This window comes from Mytilus galloprovincialis, chromosome 1, assembly GCF_965363235.1.
Source record: "Mytilus galloprovincialis chromosome 1, xbMytGall1.hap1.1, whole genome shotgun sequence".
Classification (NCBI taxonomy): Eukaryota; Metazoa; Mollusca; class Bivalvia; order Mytilida; family Mytilidae; genus Mytilus; species Mytilus galloprovincialis.
The window spans coordinates 22,891,574-22,912,613 of NC_134838.1; the positions used below are offsets into that span (position 1 = coordinate 22,891,574).

At 33.6% G+C, this 21,040-nt stretch overlaps 1 protein-coding gene across 1 annotated transcript; it reads right to left on the reverse strand.

Annotated features, from left to right (window-relative positions):
- Positions 1–3,309: 3,309 nt before the first annotated feature.
- LOC143069590 (kelch-like protein 26) lies at positions 3,310–9,592 on the reverse strand. Its single transcript, XM_076244304.1, has 7 exons — positions 8,493–9,592; positions 7,796–7,940; positions 6,954–7,407; positions 6,419–6,605; positions 6,020–6,214; positions 4,413–4,630; positions 3,310–3,806 (listed from the first exon to the last, which is right to left on the reverse strand). The coding sequence occupies exons 1-7, from the start codon at positions 9,554–9,556 to the stop codon at positions 3,640–3,642; spliced, it is 2,430 nt and encodes an 809-aa protein (XP_076100419.1). The 5' UTR covers positions 9,557–9,592; the 3' UTR covers positions 3,310–3,639.
- Between the last annotated feature and the right edge of the window lie 11,448 nt (positions 9,593–21,040).

Below are 21,040 nucleotides of genomic sequence, written 5' to 3' on the forward strand. Positions count from 1 at the left end.
TTATTTTTTTTACTATGATCTTATTGTATGGCCATCGAGTGTTAAAATATTATAATGAGCGCGGTTTATAGTTTTGGAATTATTTGTCCGTACGTCTGTCCTTCCATTTCTACGTTTAAATGATACCTTATCGTATCTGCACATTGCAATATAGTTTTGTATCCCCTTCCTCTCCAAACCCTAACCAAAATGAGTTACACTTTCTTAGAATCTTTAACAATATCAGTGAACTTCTTATCTTGGTCTTTTTTCGAGTTGCGTATGGGTTCTCATGGATTTCTCACGGGGCGGAACAGTGTTTTTTGTTGTTGTTGGTATATCTAAAAAGATAAGTAAAAAATGACTCCAAGGACCCCCATTCAACATTTTAATTTATTATACTTCACGTTAAAATGCCATATTTTGATTGGCTGATAAGAGGGTGTTAATTTACTCTATCACATAGCTGAGAGGGTGACATTTTTTTGAATGTTACCCTCTCGTTTAGACCAATCAAAACCGATAGTTTAAAGGACAATGCATTGACTATACATCAAGTCATTAAATACAATGCTATAATTCTACGTTTTGGCTCAGATTTTATTATTGGACTGTTAAAATAAAAAAATAAAACATCTTGAATAACTTTTGTTATTTTTTTCTAACACCCGTAACGTTGTTATTTACGTGACGTCATAGTAAATACTTTTAAAATAAAATTAATCTGTAAAAGACTATAATGATAGGACATTCATTATAATAAATTAAATAACACATAGCTGAGATGGTGATAGAGCAGATTGGTACCCCTCGAAAAAGCATTGTCAACCTTGGCTTCGCCGCGGTTGACAATGTTTTCTCGGGGTCACAATCTGCTCTATCACCCTATCATCTATGTGTTATTTATATAATGAAGCACAGAAAAGTACAATGAAACATGATGCAAGCAAAGCAAAGGGGTATCATCTTTTGTAAATATTGACACTAGCAAGTAACTAATGTGTTCTTTATAAATGTAAGAGTCTTTATAAATACAATACATTTCTTCGTATAGCTATCGTAAAATATTAGCCGCTCAACACATTGTACGCTTCGTTCACTACCCAAAAAAAAATCACATTGTGGCTCACGGCTGATATTTTACGATATCAATGTGTAGAAAATCCGATAATCTATACATGTTGGCAGCAGTTTCGAAAATGGCGGGCAACCAATAATTTTTGCCACTGGTAATCATGTTTCCTGAAATCAAGGCGAAATGACGATGCAGTCCAGTTTACAGAGGACCTGTCACTGTCCCAGGTTAGGGGGTGGAGTGTTTGGGAGCCCTATGACAAGTTAAAAATGTCACATTATGTATGTGCCATTCCCAAGTCAGGAACCTGCATGTCAGTTGTTGTCGTTTATTGTTATATATCAAATTTGTACTCCGTTCATTGGTTTTTTTGTTAAATAAATCATAGTGCAGTAATAATTTCTTCGAAGCATTTCGGTCATTTTTTTTTCACTTGCAGGGCCAAAATTCATCATTATTTATATTATTCCCCCCCCCCCCCCCCCATTTCTTCTGGTAACTTTGAAATAATTAGTTTTTTTTTTTTATATTAAATTAAATTGTATGTACTATTTGTACGGAAACTCGTTTGTTTAAAAGTTGTTTAAGTTGTCGGACTGCCAAAGCATAAGCAATAGTTAGAGAATCTGCTTGATTGATGTGGATTAAATTAGACATAAAGCCTGAGAAAATAAGTAACAGAGTATCTGCATTGTGTTGTTTATTTATTTGACTGCATTCATTATCTTTTTAAATCGAGATACAACTTGTAGTCTGTTGCAAACGGGTTGCAGGTGACGAATTCGAAACTGCAAAAAATAATTACAAAGTAGTGAGACTGAGGACATGATGATTGAAAGCCATCAATCAGTGAAAAAGAAAGAGAAAATCAAACGAAAAATGACTAAATAGAACAAATAATCCAAAGTACTGAGACTGAGGACATGATGATTGAAAGCCATCAATCAGTGAAAAAGAAAGAGAAAGTTAAACGAAAAATGACTAAATAGAACAAATAATCCAAAGTACTGAGACTGAGGACATGATGATTGAAAGCCATCAATCAGTGAAAAAGAAAGAGAAAGTCAAACGAAAAATGACTAAATAGAACAAATAATCCAAAGTAGTGAGACTGAGGACATGATGATTGAAAGCCATCAATCAGTGAAAAAGAAAGAGAAAGTCAAACGAAAAATGACTAAATAGAACAAATAATCCAATAATTCAAATGTGTTTACATCCTGAACATGCATGAACTATTTGCCATTGGACGTTAATCAACCACCATACAATCAATCAAATATCTAAAAAGACCGAAAAACAGTGACAATTCAGTCATGGTGTCACACTCTATGGTCTGATTTTCGGTTAAAACAATTCACAAAAACAACCACAGAGTTTGGCTTACAGCCGATTGCATTGAGTGTGTAGCTAAGGTAATATCTTTGGTTAGCTTGCTTGCTATAGCTGAACCGTGAAGTCACTATTAGGTCAGGTACTACCCCCTTTCGAAGTAGCCTAGTCCTACAGACAGATAGATTGCAAGCAAGCTAACCAAATATATTAGCCTTACTTACACATTCAATGAAATCGGCTGTAACATTTTATAATTAAGCATCCTATGATGAATTGCTGAGCACACTTCTCTTTATATTTCAAACTCCATAAACTGCTATTGAAAACAAAACACGAGAAAACAATGCATCATTTTGTATAAAGTAAGAGACTTACACGAAAGTTTAGCCTGAAGTAATACATCAGGATTTTTACTGCCGAACTTGAAAGGACTATTCCCGAGCAAGATCCTGTGATTCGTGGCAGGAAATGTGTAAAAACATATATCTAATCACGACAGGGTTCAGATTATACCGTTATTAATACGAATTGGATATGTCGCATGGGGAAGAAACTCGACCAAATATGTCCCGACAGCATCCCGCCTCCCCACTCTCGATACAACAGAATCAGATAGCGATCCGACTAGGGTTTTGTTACGGCTTTGGTCTGATACATCATCAATCTGCCACTACATAATCACTATTGTAATCTGACTAGACAAAATCGGCGTTTTCTTAATGTTACAAAATGATAGGACATTCCAGGTCATCGAGGATAGCAATCCGACCTTATTCACTTTTCGTGTTGTAGCGCTGTTTGTTCTCCAACGAAAGCCGAAATTGGACGATATATACATGCTTGCAATACTTCATGATGCCTTTTATGATTGAGTTAGAAAAATTGATAGCAACAGCACAGCTGTCAACAAAACAATACAATTTTTAGAAAAATGTAACTTTTTTAATAATCAATTTATCAACAACAGATTTAAAAAAAAATGAATGATACATAATTATTTCTTTGATGGCTTCATGTGCATATATGCATGGAGAGGACTAAGTAAATTTGTTGTCTTCAGTGATACTGATGCTAAATAGCTGATACTGTCCATTTTTACCAAGAGAGTTCTTTAGTTGAATTTGAAATTGACAGAGCAGCTAACGGTTTTAAAAGTTAAAATACATTATTCTGTAATCTTAAAAATATGAACAACAAAAAGAACGTAACAACTAAAAAAAATCAAAGTAGAATAAATAAATCATGAATAATTAGTTCTTGTTTTCTCCAGGGAGAATGCAACATGAAATTCCTAAAGCCGGATATGCCATCGGTTCGCATTCTGTCAAGGTTAGACTTTCTACATCCAAACACTCCACATCCGCCAAAACGCTTCCTTCCTGTGAACTTACGCCGCCGAGAATGTAGATTTTCGAGCCTTTAAAATATAAAATTGCAAATTATAATTCCATACGCAAAATCCTCAAAATGATGTAATATTTAAAAAAAAAAAAAGAAAAGGGCATAAAATAATAATATGTATGATAACAATAAATGTTTTCCTGAATAATAAAAAAATAAATCATTGCTTGTTTTGTCCTTAATAAATGGGAATATGTGCGATGCTACGATCTGGAATTGGCAGAATTTGAGATGTTCCTCACAGACAAAAATGTGAATTATTCATGCAAAGTGGGTTTTTTCCAATGCCCATTCAGATCAGCCATCAGCTATCGATAACAGTGATTTTACGCTCACTCATCAGTCTGTTACAGGCCTTCCAGTGGAGATTTAAATAGAATAAAAGAGTACAGTACATGAAGGTGCACGATAAAAAAAGAGAAAGTATTAACGCTTTAATATCATTAAACTGCACTAGCTGCTGCTTTCTGGAAATAATTTCTCTTCAGTGATGATCAAGAATAAAAACGTTGTCATTCCAAAACCTAACACAAATGACATAAACCAGTGCCGGTCACCAATAGCAGTTATTACATTCCTCAATGCTAACTTAATATAGTTGGAATGCCAATGTTTAACTTACCTATTGCAGCTGTGCCGCAATCATGTCTTGGAATCATTATATCTGTGACCTTATCCCAAATATCGTCTTCCTCGTTGTAATAATAGACACTGGACAGACTCGTAACAGCTGACGACGTATCTGACATGTTGGATCCTCCAATCAAATAAAGCTTGTCTTCCACAACGACTAAATTTGCGTGGCAGCATGGAGTAGGCAATGGTTCTTTTACTGTCCAACTGTAACACAGTAAAGCTTCTTCATTATTTAATGTATAAATACACACAGAAATCTAGAGATGCTAAATGAATTTTAAAACAAACTATAGAAGATTCTGTTAACTTTCATTTGCTTTCAACACGTTTTGAAAGCAAATGAAAGTTAACAGAATCTTCTAGTTTGTTTTGAGAATGCTACATTCTAAGGATCCCATACATGTTTCGATTGTTGCATTCAAAAATAACACACAAAATATAACATTGGGGAATTACAATTGTGTCTGATCTATATTAATTTGAATGTGTCGTTCCAATTTATTTGGGGCAAATGGTCAATGAATAACTTACCCAACAGCAACAAAACAAAACATCGTCATTATATTTTCCCCCACGACCATTCATGATTGAGTATACATATGAAACATAGGGGAGAAATGGCCATGACTCTTTTATACGTAAATAAAATCACACATAATAGTACATGGCCCCAATTCATTAATCAATTGAAGAAAACTCGGTTGTTTGGATTCCTTCCATTCACGAATACACATTATCGCTGTTAAAAAAGATACCATTAATGCCATGTCTTTTTAAAATTAATTTACTTGATATAGAAGTCAATTCATGTCGAATTCAAACATTATCTTATGTATTTTGTAAAAATTATTATAAAGTGTTAACTATTATATCGAATATGACAGATATAATCTTGACAACTTGAATACAATCTGCTTGGTTTTAATTCAGTCTTTTTTCAGGACTTGTTAGTGGTCAAATTATGAGTCGATTGTAACATGGAAGTATTATATTGACAATATAATACTTCCATGATTGTAACTATGATGATCTTTATGTCTAAAGATAACGCATATTAACACGTTTGATCTTATGAAAGATTTTAACATGGTTTATTTTGTTGAAGACTAAATGTAGATAACGATTTCGTCAACGTATAGTATAATAATGCTTTGGACGAATTACATTTAAGATCGTTTCGTACGCCTTACATTTAAAATGATTTTTTTGGGGGTCTGGCTCATATCTAATTTTGTCACTAACGGTGTGCAAAAGGATAATTTTAGGTAACATTTTTAACTTCAAGACATTATTTATAGAAAATAGTGTGCATCAATTTATAATCATCCTGCAATTATCGTTTTAAAAAAAAATATATGGTTATTGTCACTTAGTTGCACGCTTAAATTATGAACGAAAGATTCAAAATACTGAGTACGCCAGGGTATATTTTTGATGTACTCGTTTTCGCCTGCGTCCAAGCAGTTTATTCTATATAAAAAGAAAACAGAAGATTAAATATCTATTTGCTTTGAGAACAAGAGAAAAGCACAGCGAGCCTCGTTCGTTTTTCTATCTGTTTTTCTATATTTGGACAAACTATTATATACTTACTTATTTGTCCTTGGATTATAACACTCGACAGTATCAAGAACGATTTTATCGTTCATTGTCTCATAGAAGCCGCCAACTACATACAGTAATCCATGGTAGCCAGCTGTAGCCATGCCAATCTTTGCTTCTGTCATACTTTCTGTAAAGCCCCAAGTATCGGTATCAGGATTGTAATATTCAACTGTATTCATAGGCCTGTTAAGAATAGATACACGTACAGTTTTTAGTTACATCTGGTACGGATCAACAAGTATTTACACGCAAAATGTTTATAAACATTTCTAAAAAGCTTCACCAAGAATTGGTTATGAATTATATAAATAAAAATTCTTAACTTTTTACAAAAAAGTATTTTCAGTCCAGAACCAATGTACTGAAAATTCTCGGGACGCTTCTAACCTTCCGTCCGCATTATGTCCTCCCACTGCATAAAGAACACCCTCCAGTACTGCCAGTCCATGGTACATTCTTGCTGTTCTCAAAGAAGCTGTACGTGTCCAGTAATTTCCCTCTGGGCAAAACCGGAAGCATGTGTCTGTCGGATTGGCAAGGTTTTCTTGTTCATCAGGTAGGATGATAGAGCCAGCTGAACACCACCGAAAAAAAGATAGCATGTATTCTTTTAAATTCTCATTAAATGACGTTTTTCTTTGGATGAAAATCAGCTCTTTCAACTTCACAGTTTCAAAGTGTTATTCAAATATAGTATTGACCTCACCAAAAGGCTGCCATTGTAGTTTGTGTAAAGTACATTTGCATTTATTTGCAGAAAAAAAACCACATTATGAACGGTGAAATAAGTTGTGTTTGCGAATTTAGTATGGCATAAGTAATTGGTCTTCTCTCTTATGATACATGATCATCTTTCCATCTAAAAAAGCATAATTGCATAATAAATTTAGTTTTCTCTACGAATAATACTTTAACATCTTACCAACAACATATATATAGCCGTCTAGTATAGCAGTGCCTAGATGGTGCCTTGGTTCAGGGAGTGTAGATACTACTTTCCAAGTATTGGTTTGGGGATTGTACTGCTCAACTAGCTTACTGGAATATGTGCTCTCTGGACTATATGGATTGATACCACCTACTACTAAAATGGTTGGAGGTTTTATAGGAGCAGAGTTTGGGCCATAGAATGCCTGTACAGGCTGTTGATGCAGAGATCCTCCTAGATAAAGCTTTCGCTTAGTCTGTTGAGGTTGGTTCACGTGCATTGGCATCTGTGGTATCTTATTTATTGGATCTCTGTTGTCCGTTATCGAACCTCGACGAGACACATATGGAGAATTAACTTTGTCCTTTGATGGTGTCACTCTAGTTCCATTCTGTGCAGATTCTCTACCTGGCTGGGAAAACCCTGGGCCGCTACCAGTTGAATGTCTCTGTGCAAAAATATATCATTATAGTCACAATACAAAAAAGGTCTTACAGAATATTAAATTTTTCAGAATACTTTATCGAAATTACCAAACTTTTCAACTTTGAATCGCATATTTCTTGCAGTACTTTATTTCAGTTACCTGGTAATATTAGTATTGGTCTCGACGTAAAAGTTCCTACCCTCTTTTACTTTAGGGTCACTGTACTTTATGGTTTGGGTTTGTTAAGGATACAGTTATAGGATAGTTTCGTATGTACGGCTCAATATATGTTTGAACCCCTTAATTAACGAAAGGCCTCCTAAATCAAATTTCTGATATACGTAAACGAGTGTAGAATTGGTATAAAAGATGGTCAGGGATAGCTCATTTTTCTTTAAAAAAAACTTACACGAGGTGCTGGTACGGATCTACAAGAGTAACTCTGGTTTTGTTCTGCGTTACTGTAACCAGTTATGCTGAATGGAACTTGATGAGCTTGTCTTTTGTTCTCTTGGTTTGAGTGCATTGGTGACCTTTTCTCGAGTGCCTGTGTCCTGAAATGAAAAGAAAATACAAAGTTGCCACTTATATTGTGTACAAAGTAAATGCACAAACGGATTTTATTTAAATTCAAAATGTGTTGATACAAACACACAACTGTTGATAAAAGTTCTTTTTGGAACATACATTTTATACCACTTATTCCGCTTATTCCACCAGGAATAAATACCGTAATACTTATTCCTTGAAATTTCTTACTTTTGGGACTTATATTATAAATGAATTTCTATTCCAAGACATAAAAAATGATTGAAAATGCGTTTCGATAATTTTGATAATTGACCAATTTAAATTACTGATTTACAGGAGTACAACACATAACTTTATCCATAATATTAGTTCCTAGAAAAAGAAACATGATGTAATAAAATTTACTATTAGGAATTATCGTATGAAATACGTAACATGGTCCATTGTGTCGGTATTTCTGTTATGCTGAATGAACTATTGCATAAAACAATTTCATTGATGAAATTTTATTACAAAGCATTTACGCTACAAACATGGAACAAATGAAACAACAAAACATTGCAATGCATACTTACTTGAATGCAATGTATAACATTTCTTTGCACTGTGGTAATTTGAATATTTCTGTCTGTGGTTCGACGTGTTTAACAAGGTCCTCAGCAGAAATGATAGAAAAACGAACACATTGTAGAAGTTGAGGAGCGTAACTAAGACGCTCTTGTCTATTGAAATCAATCCAAGAAACAATGGCGAAGAATATTTCGAGCTCGTTTCCAACCTTAACCCTTAAAGCGTCTCTTTGTAATATTTTGATAACCATATCGTATCGACTGTGCAAAAAACTCTCTTTTCTGCTAATGTCAGAAAAGTTATCGTACACCGAAGCTTCCATTTTCTCCAAAATATCACTAAAGCCATGTTTTTCTGCAATCTGCATCAAAAACAATACATTTGTGGAATCGAAGTTCACTAAATGTTGCCTACAAAGGAATATTGCTGCTGACACACCAAGTTGCTTGGCACAACTAAGAAGTGTATCTACATTTGCATCTGTAATTTTTAATTGATTTGTGTAAATATAATTAAGTATGTCTTCAGTAGCTTCAATTGAAGCGTTCAAGAGGTTGACTTCTGACAAAGTTGAAGGGAGTCTTTGTCTTTCACAATATCTAGATGTGAACTTTTCACTGTGGGCAGCTAATGCCAGCTTATGAGCTAGAAATTCCTTCCCGTTTACACGAATAACGATATCACAGAGTTGTTGTTGTGTCCACAGATCATACAAAAATTCGGAAAGTTCTTTGCCACCTTCATTGCCGTTTGCAGAATTGCAGGTATTTTTGCCTCGCTCAATAGCGTTTCCAGATATGTTTTCGAATCTACTTAAACTTTTTGCCCTTGTTTCATATTCTTTGTAAATTGATTTCAAATTTTCCATTTCGACTGCATTCTTGTCCGTTTGTTCCTTTGTTTTCAAACTTCCAATAGAAAAATCCAAGACATTACGATCTTTGGTTGGTTCATCTTCTTTGGGAGTCAAAAAGTCTCCCAAACTCTGTCTTTCTCGTTTCACCCTTGCTTTATTTGGGGTTCGGCGCATTACTTTACTGGAGTTGGCTTCTCCGCCACCGTCCATCATTTTGTATGCTTCTCCATTTCCATGGTTCAGTTCTTGACGTCATAATACCTATAGACGTTGCGAAATCAATGCACCAAACAATGAATAGTATAGAATTACCTTTTATACTTCCAAATATACAGTCAATTACGAAGTGGTGAAATATATAAATAAATTTATAGAATGTACGTGTAAAAAGCGGCGAGAATATGCCTTTGTTCACTTCTATTGCGATTACTCGAAATCCGTTCATATAATTTTGTAAAAAGGATATCTAGTACAAATGTCCTAAATATCACCCAATAACTAATATTTGGACTACTTAAAATCTGTAATTTGAGACAGATAACTCAAATGAATTTGATCAAGACGAAATAATAGTGTCCGTAAAATGCAGTGAAATTACTTGCCGATCTTGCCGACTAAGCATTGATTTTTATTTTACACCATTTACAATTATCGACTTTGAATTGCCTGTTCAATAAGAATAAGAATAAGAATTTTATTAGTCTAAAATCCAAACAATAGGATTGTTACTAAAATACAAAACAAAAACAAAAAACAAAAAACAAACAAACAGACAGACAGACATATTAATTACAAAACGATAGACATGAAACACTACAAACATGTTCAAAACAAACTAATTTAAATAGGTTGATGTGTCACTAGTTGCAGTAAATAATGTGTTAAATTTGCCGTAGTTACAATGTTGGACCGTTCCCGAATCAATTTAGGAGTGCAAATAGGGTTTCAAATTTGAAGTGTTCCATTATACAGACCTCGAATGGTTTGGCATGTAGTCGTTCTACATGTAGGCAGTTTTTAATCCTTTCTTTTGCTGCTTTTAACTTTTTTAAATGGTAAATGTAAACTACAAGTGCAAAGTTTTTTTGGTGCATTACATTTACAGATCTAGATTATACTTATTTATTTTTAACTAGTATTTTCGAGCAGGATAAGTCCGTTTTACTATGCAAAGGCACTTAGTTATGCAAATATATACAGATACATATGTAAAACATAGCAAGTCTAACGATTTTAATTTCTCATTGCAGTAGGAAACCAGGTTGAAATAGAACAAAAGAATCGAAGCTCTTTGTTAGAGAAGGCGATAAATGTTTACTGTATTGTTTACTATAGTGACAAAATTTTTAAAAGTTAATAAAAACAAACAAAACTGCGATTTTCTTCTCAATAACGAGGTGTTTTATTTTAAAAACATCATTTGCATAAGTTTTCAATTTTTCTAGTACATAATTAAGCAGAACAATTAGATATCAAGTCGACGACATGGGTATCTTTCAAGTTGGATGACGAAAATGCATAATCTCCGATTTTTTTGGAAAAAATTACCACGGACGGAAAACATATCAATCTATTAGTTCAGTAAATTTCGTGTCTGCCCTTCCATTATGTGACTGAAGAAAAAATTCCAAAAAATAGGTAACAATTGTATCGAAAAGAGAAAATCGAGTGCACCTTTTTATGTTAGGGCGTGTTTGAGTTGAGTATTTTGTCTTGGTATCGTACAAAGTAAGAATATTTCATACATCGTCTCGCTTCAGATTCTATCATTTTTATATATTAAAGCTACAGGTTGACTTTATAACACAAAAAAAATAACAGTACTAAAAGATGAAATATATGGGTCAAGTGAAATACCTATCTAATGAGTCACAAAAACAGAGAAGGTGTGTTCGAATAGCTATTTTTTTACTGAAAGTACTTGACGACAGTCTTACAAGTTGGATGATGAAAATGCATATCTTCGAAAAATTCTAATTTTTTGTGTGTGATAACTATGGTTTATAGTCTTCAACCACTAAAAAAATCTAGTCTGCCCTTCCACGAAATATTTAATTAGAATTTTTTTAAATGTTTATGATTTTTCGAAAATTCCACCTGACAACCGATCAGACAATAGTTTTAAGTTGAATCAATGCAGACAAGATCATTAACTAATGCTCATTAGCTAGCTGATACATTTGTCTTTTAAAATATAACTGACATATAAGGATCGTATTGGTGCAATGTGGATAAATTTATCGGTTTCCAAGAGCAAAATTGGTCACGCGTCATCCCTACAATGGGTTCCATTTCTACGATTGTGAAAATGAACTGGCGTAATGGGGAGATAATTTTGACGAAGTAGGATCCTTACTGATTGATTTTTCAAGTCGATTGGTCTGATCATTTCAAGTACACCACAAAACATAAAACTACTATTAGTACTTGAATGTGCTGCGTTAGATTGCTCATTGTAGTGAGTATGGAATGATTGTTTGTAGTACGTATGGATTCTGCTGATGCTAGTGATGCCCAAAGACTTTGAGGGAATGGAGAATTTGCTAGCTGAAATACCTAAATGCAATTATCTACGATGCATCGCCATGAAATATCCTCTGATTTAAGTGTTCTATCGATACGTAAAGTAAAATTTTAATCCATCTTACACTTATGATTTTTTTACTCGGACTTGCTTCTAACAAACGTTATGTTTGTGCCTTGATGCAATTTTGTAAATTAACTTCAGTAAATAATAATAAAATATCACTTTTCGGTAAAATTAGGAAACAGAATGCAATTTATTCTGTAAATATTGCAATAAAGCTACATGTGTGGGTTACGCTTTTACGGAATGATCTTATGGTCACCTTGTAACTTTTAAGAATTCAAATGTTAAATGTATAATAAATTTACAAGTATGTTCAAAATTCATAATAACTAAAAAAAAAGTCATACTTATCATTATGAATTACTTTTATTTTTTTTTACCTGATTCACATGTAAAATGAATGCACGTAAATGTAATCAAAACCTGCGCGCAAACGTGATAAATTTTAATTCCCAATTGCGTGTAAATGTAAAGCGCCCAGTTTTTTGTATTGTATTTTTTATGCCAAATTACAAATGCCTAATTTCTAACTTATCTGCTTTATACTAAGATATTAGACATTTCTTTTGGTGTATAGTTTGTATGCGCTAATGTTTCGTTGTTAGTTAACGGTATTGTTTTATTTTTTTATTTGGACAAATGACCAATACAGTTTTTGTCAGTTTAGTGTTGTAGACGGACTCCAAATCAAAACAAAGTTTTCATATTGAAAAAAAAGATTGTTTTTTTTTTATATCTGAGATTAATAGTATGTTGGAAGGAGGTTATGCGTTCAGTAACAAATATTACATGCATATTCAGAAGGGACTGAAATATGCCGTTAATGTGCTATGAGCATGAGTTCATGCAAATTTATGTTAGACCAACGTATTAAGTAGTAGTTTCACGTGGCAGTTCCCAAGGTAATTCAAATATAGGAAAAATTCTAACGCCAAGCCCATCACATCTTTGCTATTCCTCCTCAATACCATGTGCTAATTGTACAGAAGACGCAAACATCAATTCAAAAGTACATGGTTTGATCCAAACCCTTTATACCACCATGGTAATTTTCCCTGTCGCTTATGTCAGTAAGTTAAGATTTAAGGTAATCGGGAAACAATCAGAAACTAAAAAGCCGTGCAATTTGAAGTCATGATTTTCATAGCTTTTTTTTATCTGAAATTAAATAAATATATCTGTTCCAATAACATTTTAACTTAAACATATAAAGATGCATGTTTTAGATATAGGAAGATGTGGTATAAGTACCAATGAGACAACTCTCAATCCAAGTAACAAAATATAAAAGAAAACCATTATAGGTCAAGGTGCGGCCTTCAACACGGAGCTTTTGCTCTCACCGAACAGCGAGCTATATAGGGCCCCAAAAATTACTAGTGTAAAACCATTCAACAGTCTAACCTATATAAAACAAACTAGAGGCTCACAAGAGCTTGTGTCGCTCACCTTGGTCTATGAGAATATCAAACAAAGCACACTCTCCAACATTGTAGATGTGAATAGACCATGACAAAAATCTCTATTTTGTTGATCTTGTATTACTGATCTTTTAGTCTGTTTAGTTTCTTTGACTTATTAATAGATCTTACCTTGCTGATCATTTTTGTGGTTTGGATTGTTTATTCGTCCAGGGGCGTAGCTGCCGTTAAGCACTTTAGGCACGTGCCTACACATATTTTTTCACAAACATTTTTTTTTTATTTAAAAAATGATAAACAACGTTATATGTAGAAGAACTCCAGTGAAGTTGTCACAACTCTAATTATCGAATGTCATGTGTACACTAGTCTTTCGTCCTTAGTGAATGTCGGAATATTGGATAGAATTGAATGTATTTTTTATGTGTGTACCTTATTTAGAAACTATAAACTAGAACTTTGGTTCAGATCATTTCAATTCTATCGACAAAAACTTAAATGAACCTCAACTTAGACACATGAATCTTTAATTAGTTGTTGTTTTCAACTAGCTTTCCACTTTGTCTTCACCCGACTTGCCAATGTTGGTCGTCCGTTTGTCTGTGCAGGATGTATAAATACGTAGTCACGTCTGGTCAGAATGGGGACATTTAATCTTATGCCTAGTTCTAGAGAGAATACCACCCTTTGAGGAGTTCGTAGTTGATCTACTGAAAGGCAAAGTTTCTGCTCCTATCCAATAATCCCTTTTTTCCAATGCATGGCATTTTCAAATTTCCAGACCATCGTCCTGTACAACACCTATTACAGGACTAAGCTCCCTGTTGTGTTTTATGTAAATAATCAATTTTTTTTTTGTTTTTTGTTCTAAACCTGCATAAATATTTTACACTGGATGTTTAAAAATCAATCTATCAACTAGCTTCCAGTAGTTTTGAGTACTCTCAGATCTACGTGTAATGACCACAATTATTCAAATTCCTAAGCAGGTAGGGATTTTACAGTAGAGCGGGATATAAAGAAATACAAATTTCTTGAATTTTGTTACGTTAGTATGAACAGAACAGAACTTTTGCATTAGCATCAACTATGTGTTTGTGTGGCTAGGGTGAAGGTTTAAGAATCAAAAGATTGATGGTTGATGTCTTTCTGGCCAAAAGGATAATGTTATTATATAGTAATATCAGTGTTAACGTGCACGTGCCTATTTTTTTTAATGAAGGATCGTCAATATATAATATGTACTATCAATTAAGTTAAACGTATATCATGTATATATCGATCATAACGGAATAGATTTGAAAATACCAAACAGGGTGTACTGCTTAATTAAAGGGATACGCGGATCTATGCTGGGCAGTACATATTGTAAATATTTTTTTTAATATTTGATTTTCTAATTGTACTGCGTTATTTAATTCACCATTCAGATGTTATGGTAAATTATTCATAATTCTTTTAAATTTTCATCATGTATATTATTATAATTATCATGATTAAATAACCAGAAAATTTAATATTTTTGTGCATAAAATTTTGCAGCCAAAACGCTGAAATCAGTTTTCCGTCGGGGGGGGGGGGCTACGCCCCCCTGAACCCCCTACTAGGCTCTGTCCTGGACCTGCTGGGGGCCTTATGCGGCCCCCAGACCCATGCCGATTTGTGCCTACAGTTGAATTAACACCTAGCTACGCCCCTGTCGTCTATCATAATGAGGGATAACAGGAAAAAAATGATTCTTTTTAAATATCATAGTTTTCTGGGTTGATTTTTGTACCATATCATAAAGTAATAACTAATAGTGTAAGGAATAAATCAACCCAGAAAATCGATTCGGTTTGGCCCCAGATGACTTTTAAAATGTTTATATCATTAAAAAAGCTCCAAATTATCTCCCTTTGGTGCAAAAATGCCATTTTTTGGCATTATAAATTTGAAATATTTTTTTAACTCATCGGTGACCTATATTTTTTATTATTGTTTTCAAATAAGCTGTACATAAACAAAATAATTGTAAAATTTAAGCGATTTCTGTAATTAGGTAATTTTTTTATTTCGATATTACCTGTATTTCTCCTATTAGTTCAACAGAAAATAAGGACATTAACAAAAAAAGTATGCTTCTTCGGGAGGCAGATTGTGAGCTTAAATGAACGGTGACCCCATTTTTTTATTTCATTTTTCTTTAAAGTATATGATAAAGTTCATTTATAACAAATTATAGCGAAATCCTATATTAGAAAAAAAAAAAGATTTATACCCAGGAGCCACCTTAAAGGGTAATTACTTCTAAAAGATTTGTTCTTACAGTTTTGCGTATAAATGAACAATTGGTAGAGCTCATTATATTCTAAACACATGTTTTCCTTTCAGAATTTCTCTATTTATAAAGGTTCTAAAATAATAGACAAAACTTGCTTTTTACCCCTATGTTCTACTTTTAGCGATGTCAGCGTTGTTGGTTGGTAGGCATTGTTATCTGACAATTGTTTTAACAAGATAACTTTATAGTGATTGTGGCCAAGTTTGGTTTAATTTGTCTCAGTAGTTTCAGAGGGGATTTTTGTAAAAGATTACAAAACTTTACAAAAAATCGACAATGAAGAACAATATCTCCTAAAGGGGTCAATTGACCGTTGGTCATGTCTAACTTTTTTGTAGATCTTACTTTACTGAACAATTTTGCTGTTTAGAGATTATCTCTATCTTTTAAAATATTCAAGATAATAACCAACCAGATGCTCCGCAGGGCGCAGCTTTATACAACCGCAGAGGTAGAACCTTGAACAATTGGGGCAAGTATGGACACAACATTCAAGCTGGATACAGCTCTGAATTTGGATTGTGATTTAATAGTTGACACAGAATGAATGGGGTCTAATGAAGTTAAATTTTTTTTTACTTTTGGGTAATTCACTTTGCTGTTGAATATTAATCTCCTCCAAAAAAATATTTGAAGAAATTTTCTTTTTACTTACTTACTGAAATCAAAAGTGAGAAAACAATTACCCCCACCCCCCACAATTTTTTTTACCCCTCCCTCTCACCAATTTTTTTCACCTGCCGCTTTCCCGTATTCCAAAAATAATCTCAATTAAAATTTCTAATGAAGTTTGCAACAATAACTACTCACTGAAATACATCATAAAATATAAAATGTCATACAGTCATGGTTAAAATTAATATTAATATATAGTAACTTCTAAAAATAATTACAGCTAATCATCTCAAACGATCATCATTTCTTAATACATAATTTTCAAGCAGTGTAAGGGAGGTTATCAAACATATATATAACAGTATTCTTTAAATGGAATTGGATTACCTCCCGTGAACTGCTTTTTACTTGTCTAAATTGTCCTTTAACTAGAAAAACCCTCGTTTTTTCCCATTTTTTGCCCCTATTTGCTTATTGATTTGAGCCATAACCCCCATAACCCCCCTTTGTAGTATGGAAACTTGTGGTGCAATTTCAGAGAGATTTATACACTTAAACACAAGTTATTGACCAGAAACTACAAAAATGCTTTTTTGAACCCCTTTTTTTGGCCCCCAAATTATTAAAACCCCTTAGAGCAAGAACCCCAAAACTCAATTCCAGCCTTTCCTTTGTAGTAAGAAACCTTGTAGTATAATTTCAGATAATAGTAGATCAATACACTTGAACACAAGTTATTGTCTGTAAACTAGAAAAGTGCTTCTTTTTGGCCCCTTATTCCTCGTGTTTTTGGGGAAATTAACCCCAAACTCAATCCCAGCCTTCCCTTTGTTATATGGAACCTTGTGGTACAATGTCAGAGATCTATACAGTTACACACAAGTTATTGTCCTGAAACTAGAAAAATGCTTGTTTTTGACCCCTTTTTATACTGATGGTATCAAACATTGTGGTACAATTTCAGAGCAATTGAAATACTTATACACAACTTATTGTCCTGAAACTAGATAAATGTTTGTTTTTGGCCCCTTTGGGCCCTTATTCCTAAACCTTTGGAACCATAACCCCCAAAATCAATCCCAACCTTTCTTTTGTGGTTATAAACATTGTGTTAAAATTTTATCGATTTCTATTTACTTATACTAAAGTTATTATATAGAAACCATCTGTCTTCGGAGGATGTGACGACCCCAATGACGACGACACTGACGATGACACTGACGACGACGTGATACCAATATACGACCAAATTTTTAAAAAAATTTGCGATCGTATGAGAACTGCAAAATTACTTTAAAATTACCAACGGGTTGTCTGCTCCATCTCATCTGAAAATTTCAGGGCAGATAGATCTTATTCTGATGAACATTTTTAGACCATGTCAGATTGCTATAAATGCTTTAGTTTCAGAGCTTTAAGCCGAAAACTGCATTTTACCCCCATGTTCTATTTTTAGCCATGGCAGCCATCTTGGATGATAAACAGGGGCATCAGATACATTTGTTTTACTAGATAACCTAAGGATGATTTCAGCCAAGTTTGGTTCCATTTGGTAGTTTCGGGGAGAAGATTTTTCTAAAAGTTAACGAACGACTACAACGATGAATGATGGACTCAAAGTGATGAGAAAAGCTGTGGGCCAGGTGAGCTAAAAACAAGAAATACTAGTGAACCATACAAACAGACAACAACCACTGAACATTAGATTCCTGACTTAGGACAGGTGCAAACAATTGCAGCGGGATTAAACGATTTAATGGTACCAAACGATCTCCTTTTTCTGAAACAATAGTATAACATCACAACATAGAAAGACACACTATAAAATATCAATTGGAATGATAAAACTCAATAAAAAAACGTAATAACATAAATTTAAACAATGAATGCATAAATTTAATATGTGATACAATGTAGTCTTTTTTGTAAACCATTCAAAATCAGTAATTCATAAAATGAATCCATGTGATCTATTGATACATGCATCTTCAACAAGAAGGTAGACCTATTTCTCGCTATCACTACAGTAGATGCAATAAGATTAAAATCTAGTGCACAAGATTTCAAAATCGGAACGAAAGACAAAAATCTGGTGTTCTAGTTAGCTGGGAACAGTATATTGATTTTAGCAAAAACTAATTGTTTGTAAAGCAATCTGGAATGCGTATCTTATTGCATCTATGGCCTAATAAATGATAACCAGGAACTGGATGTGTTGATACATTTTTGAAACATTCAATCAATGAAAAAACGTTATTATAAATTTTCCACATGTCTTCTGAATTTCAAATTGAGTTTGCAACCATAATTACCCATTTAGATACATCATAAAAGTCTTAAATAGAAAATTACATACATCATCATGGCTAAAATTAATAAACGTTAATCAGCATTTTTTAAAAACAGTAAGTTCTAAAATAAATTGACAGCTAATCACCTCAAGACAATACAACATTTCTTTATGCATAATTTAAAAACAGTGTAAGGGAGGTAATTCAAACACTACATTGTATATTTAAAGTAATTGTCCATTAACCATGAAGCCCTTGTTTTCCCCCTAATTCCTAGACCGTTTGAGTCATAACCACCATAAGCCAATCCTAACCATCCCTTTGTGGTATGGAAACTTGTGGTATAATTCAGTTAGATCCATACAACTTTCCGCAAGTTATTGTCTGGAAACTAGAACTAGAGGCTCTAAAGAGCCTGTGTCACTCACCTTGGTCTATGTGAATATTAAACAAAGGAAGCAGATGGATTCATGACAAAATTGTGTTTTGGTGATGGTGATGTGTTTTTGTACATCTTGCTTGACTAAACAGTCTTGCTGCTTACAAATATTTCTATCTATAATGAACTTGGCCTAGTAGTTTCAGTGGAAAATGTTAATAAAAATTTACAAATTTTATGAATTGTTAAAAATTGACTATAAAGGACAATAACTCCTTAGGGGGTCAATTGACCATTTCGGTCATGTTGACTTATTTGTAAATCTTACTTTGCTGAACATTATTGCTGTTTACAGTTTATCTCTATCTATAATAATATTCAAGATAATAACCAAAACAGCAAAATTCCTTCAAATTACCGATTCAGGGGCAGCAACCCAACAACGAGTTGTCCGATTCATCTGAAAATTTCAGGGTAGATAGATCTTGACCTGATATACAATTTTACTCGGTCAGATTTGCTCTAAATGCTTTGGTTTTTGAGTTATAAGCCAAAAACTGCATTTTATCCCTATGTTCTATTTTTAGCCATAGTGGCCATCTTGGTTGGTTGGCCGGGTCACTGGACACATTTTTCAAACTAGATACCCCAATGATGATTGTGGCCAAGTTTGGTTTAATTTGGCCCAGTAGTTTCAGAGAAGAAGATTTTTGTAAAAGTTAATGGCGACGGACGCAAAGTGATGGGAAAAGCTCACTTGGCCCTTCAGGCCAGGTGAGCTAAAAATGCTTGTTTGGGCCCCTTTTTGGCCCCCAATTCCTAAACTGTTGGAACCATAAAACCCAAACTAGAGGCTCTAAAGAGCCTGTGTCGCTCACCTTGGTCTATGTGAATATTAAACAAAGGAAGCAGATGGATTCATGACAAAATTGTGTTTTGGTGATTGTGATGTGTTTGTCCATCTTACTTTACTAAACAGTCTTGCTGCTTACAATTATCTCTATCTATAATGAACTTGGCCCAGTAGTTTCAGTGGAAAATGTTAATAAAAATTTACAAATTTTATGAAAATTGTTAAAAATTGACTATAAAGGACAATAACTCCTTAGGGGTCAATTGACCATTTCGGTCATGTTGACTTCTTTGTAAATTTTACTTTGCTGAACATTATTGCTGTTTGCAGTTTATCTCTATCTATAATAATATTCAAGATAATAACCAAAAACAGCAAAATTTCCTTAAAATTACCGATTCAGGGGCAGCAACCCAACAACGGGTTGTCCGATTCATCTGAAAATTTCAGGGCAGATAGATCTTGACCTGATAAACATTTGTACCTCTGTCAGATTTGCTCTAAATGCATTGGTTTTTGAGTTATAAACCAAAAAAATCAATCCCAACCTTCCTTTTGTGGTTATAAACCTTTTGTTTAAATTTCTTCATAGAGATCCATTCACTTAAAGTAAAGTTATTGTCCAGAAACCAAATGTGTCTTCTAATTACGAAGACATCATAGCATTATACAAACCCCAAAAAATGTTTTCCGTCATAAAAAAAGATTATAAATCCAATCTTCTTAGTCTAATTACACTTGTATATGAAGAATGTTTCATCCAAATGCTCTTTCTTATAAGAGAGTTGCAGCTTACAAACAATTGCACCAAGGGTTAGTAGTGAAGTATTTCTTTGAAAGTCTTACTTTGGTTGACAAAATGACCACAGACATGTTTCATAAAGCAAAGCCTCAATCATGTTCTCCTTTTCTTGTTTATGACATCACAAAATGTGACTAACCACCAGTTTTTTGTTGTTATATAAGCAACAAATCAGGTAACAATAAGGAAGCAGGAACTTTTTACCTTTCTGTGCCTATCATAAAACTTGGGTCAGTAATCTGAGTACAAAATATGTGCTTTAAACACCATATCCAGTATTTTAATTGGTTGATTTCTGAGTCTTTTATGACCACAAGGCTAGAGCACTTGAGTTCTCTTTGTTTTTTTGGAAGGTTTGTGTTGCTCAATATTAAGTGTTCAGTGTAGTGTTTTGTGGAAGTTTGTTTGTTGCTTTCCCTCTGG

Bases quoted from the DNA above. Each gene is read 5' to 3' on its own strand.
- LOC143069590 (XM_076244304.1), bottom strand. From the start codon at position 9,556: ATGATGGACGGTGGCGGAGAAGCCAACTCCAGTAAAGTAATGCGCCGA. The intron at 7,941-8,492 runs GTAAGTATGCAT...TTTTCATTTCAG, and splicing joins ATGTTATACATTGCATTCAA to GACACAGGCACTCGAGAAAA. The intron at 6,215-6,418 runs GTTAGAAGCGTC...TATTCTTAACAG, and splicing joins GGACATAATGCGGACGGAAG to GCCTATGAATACAGTTGAAT.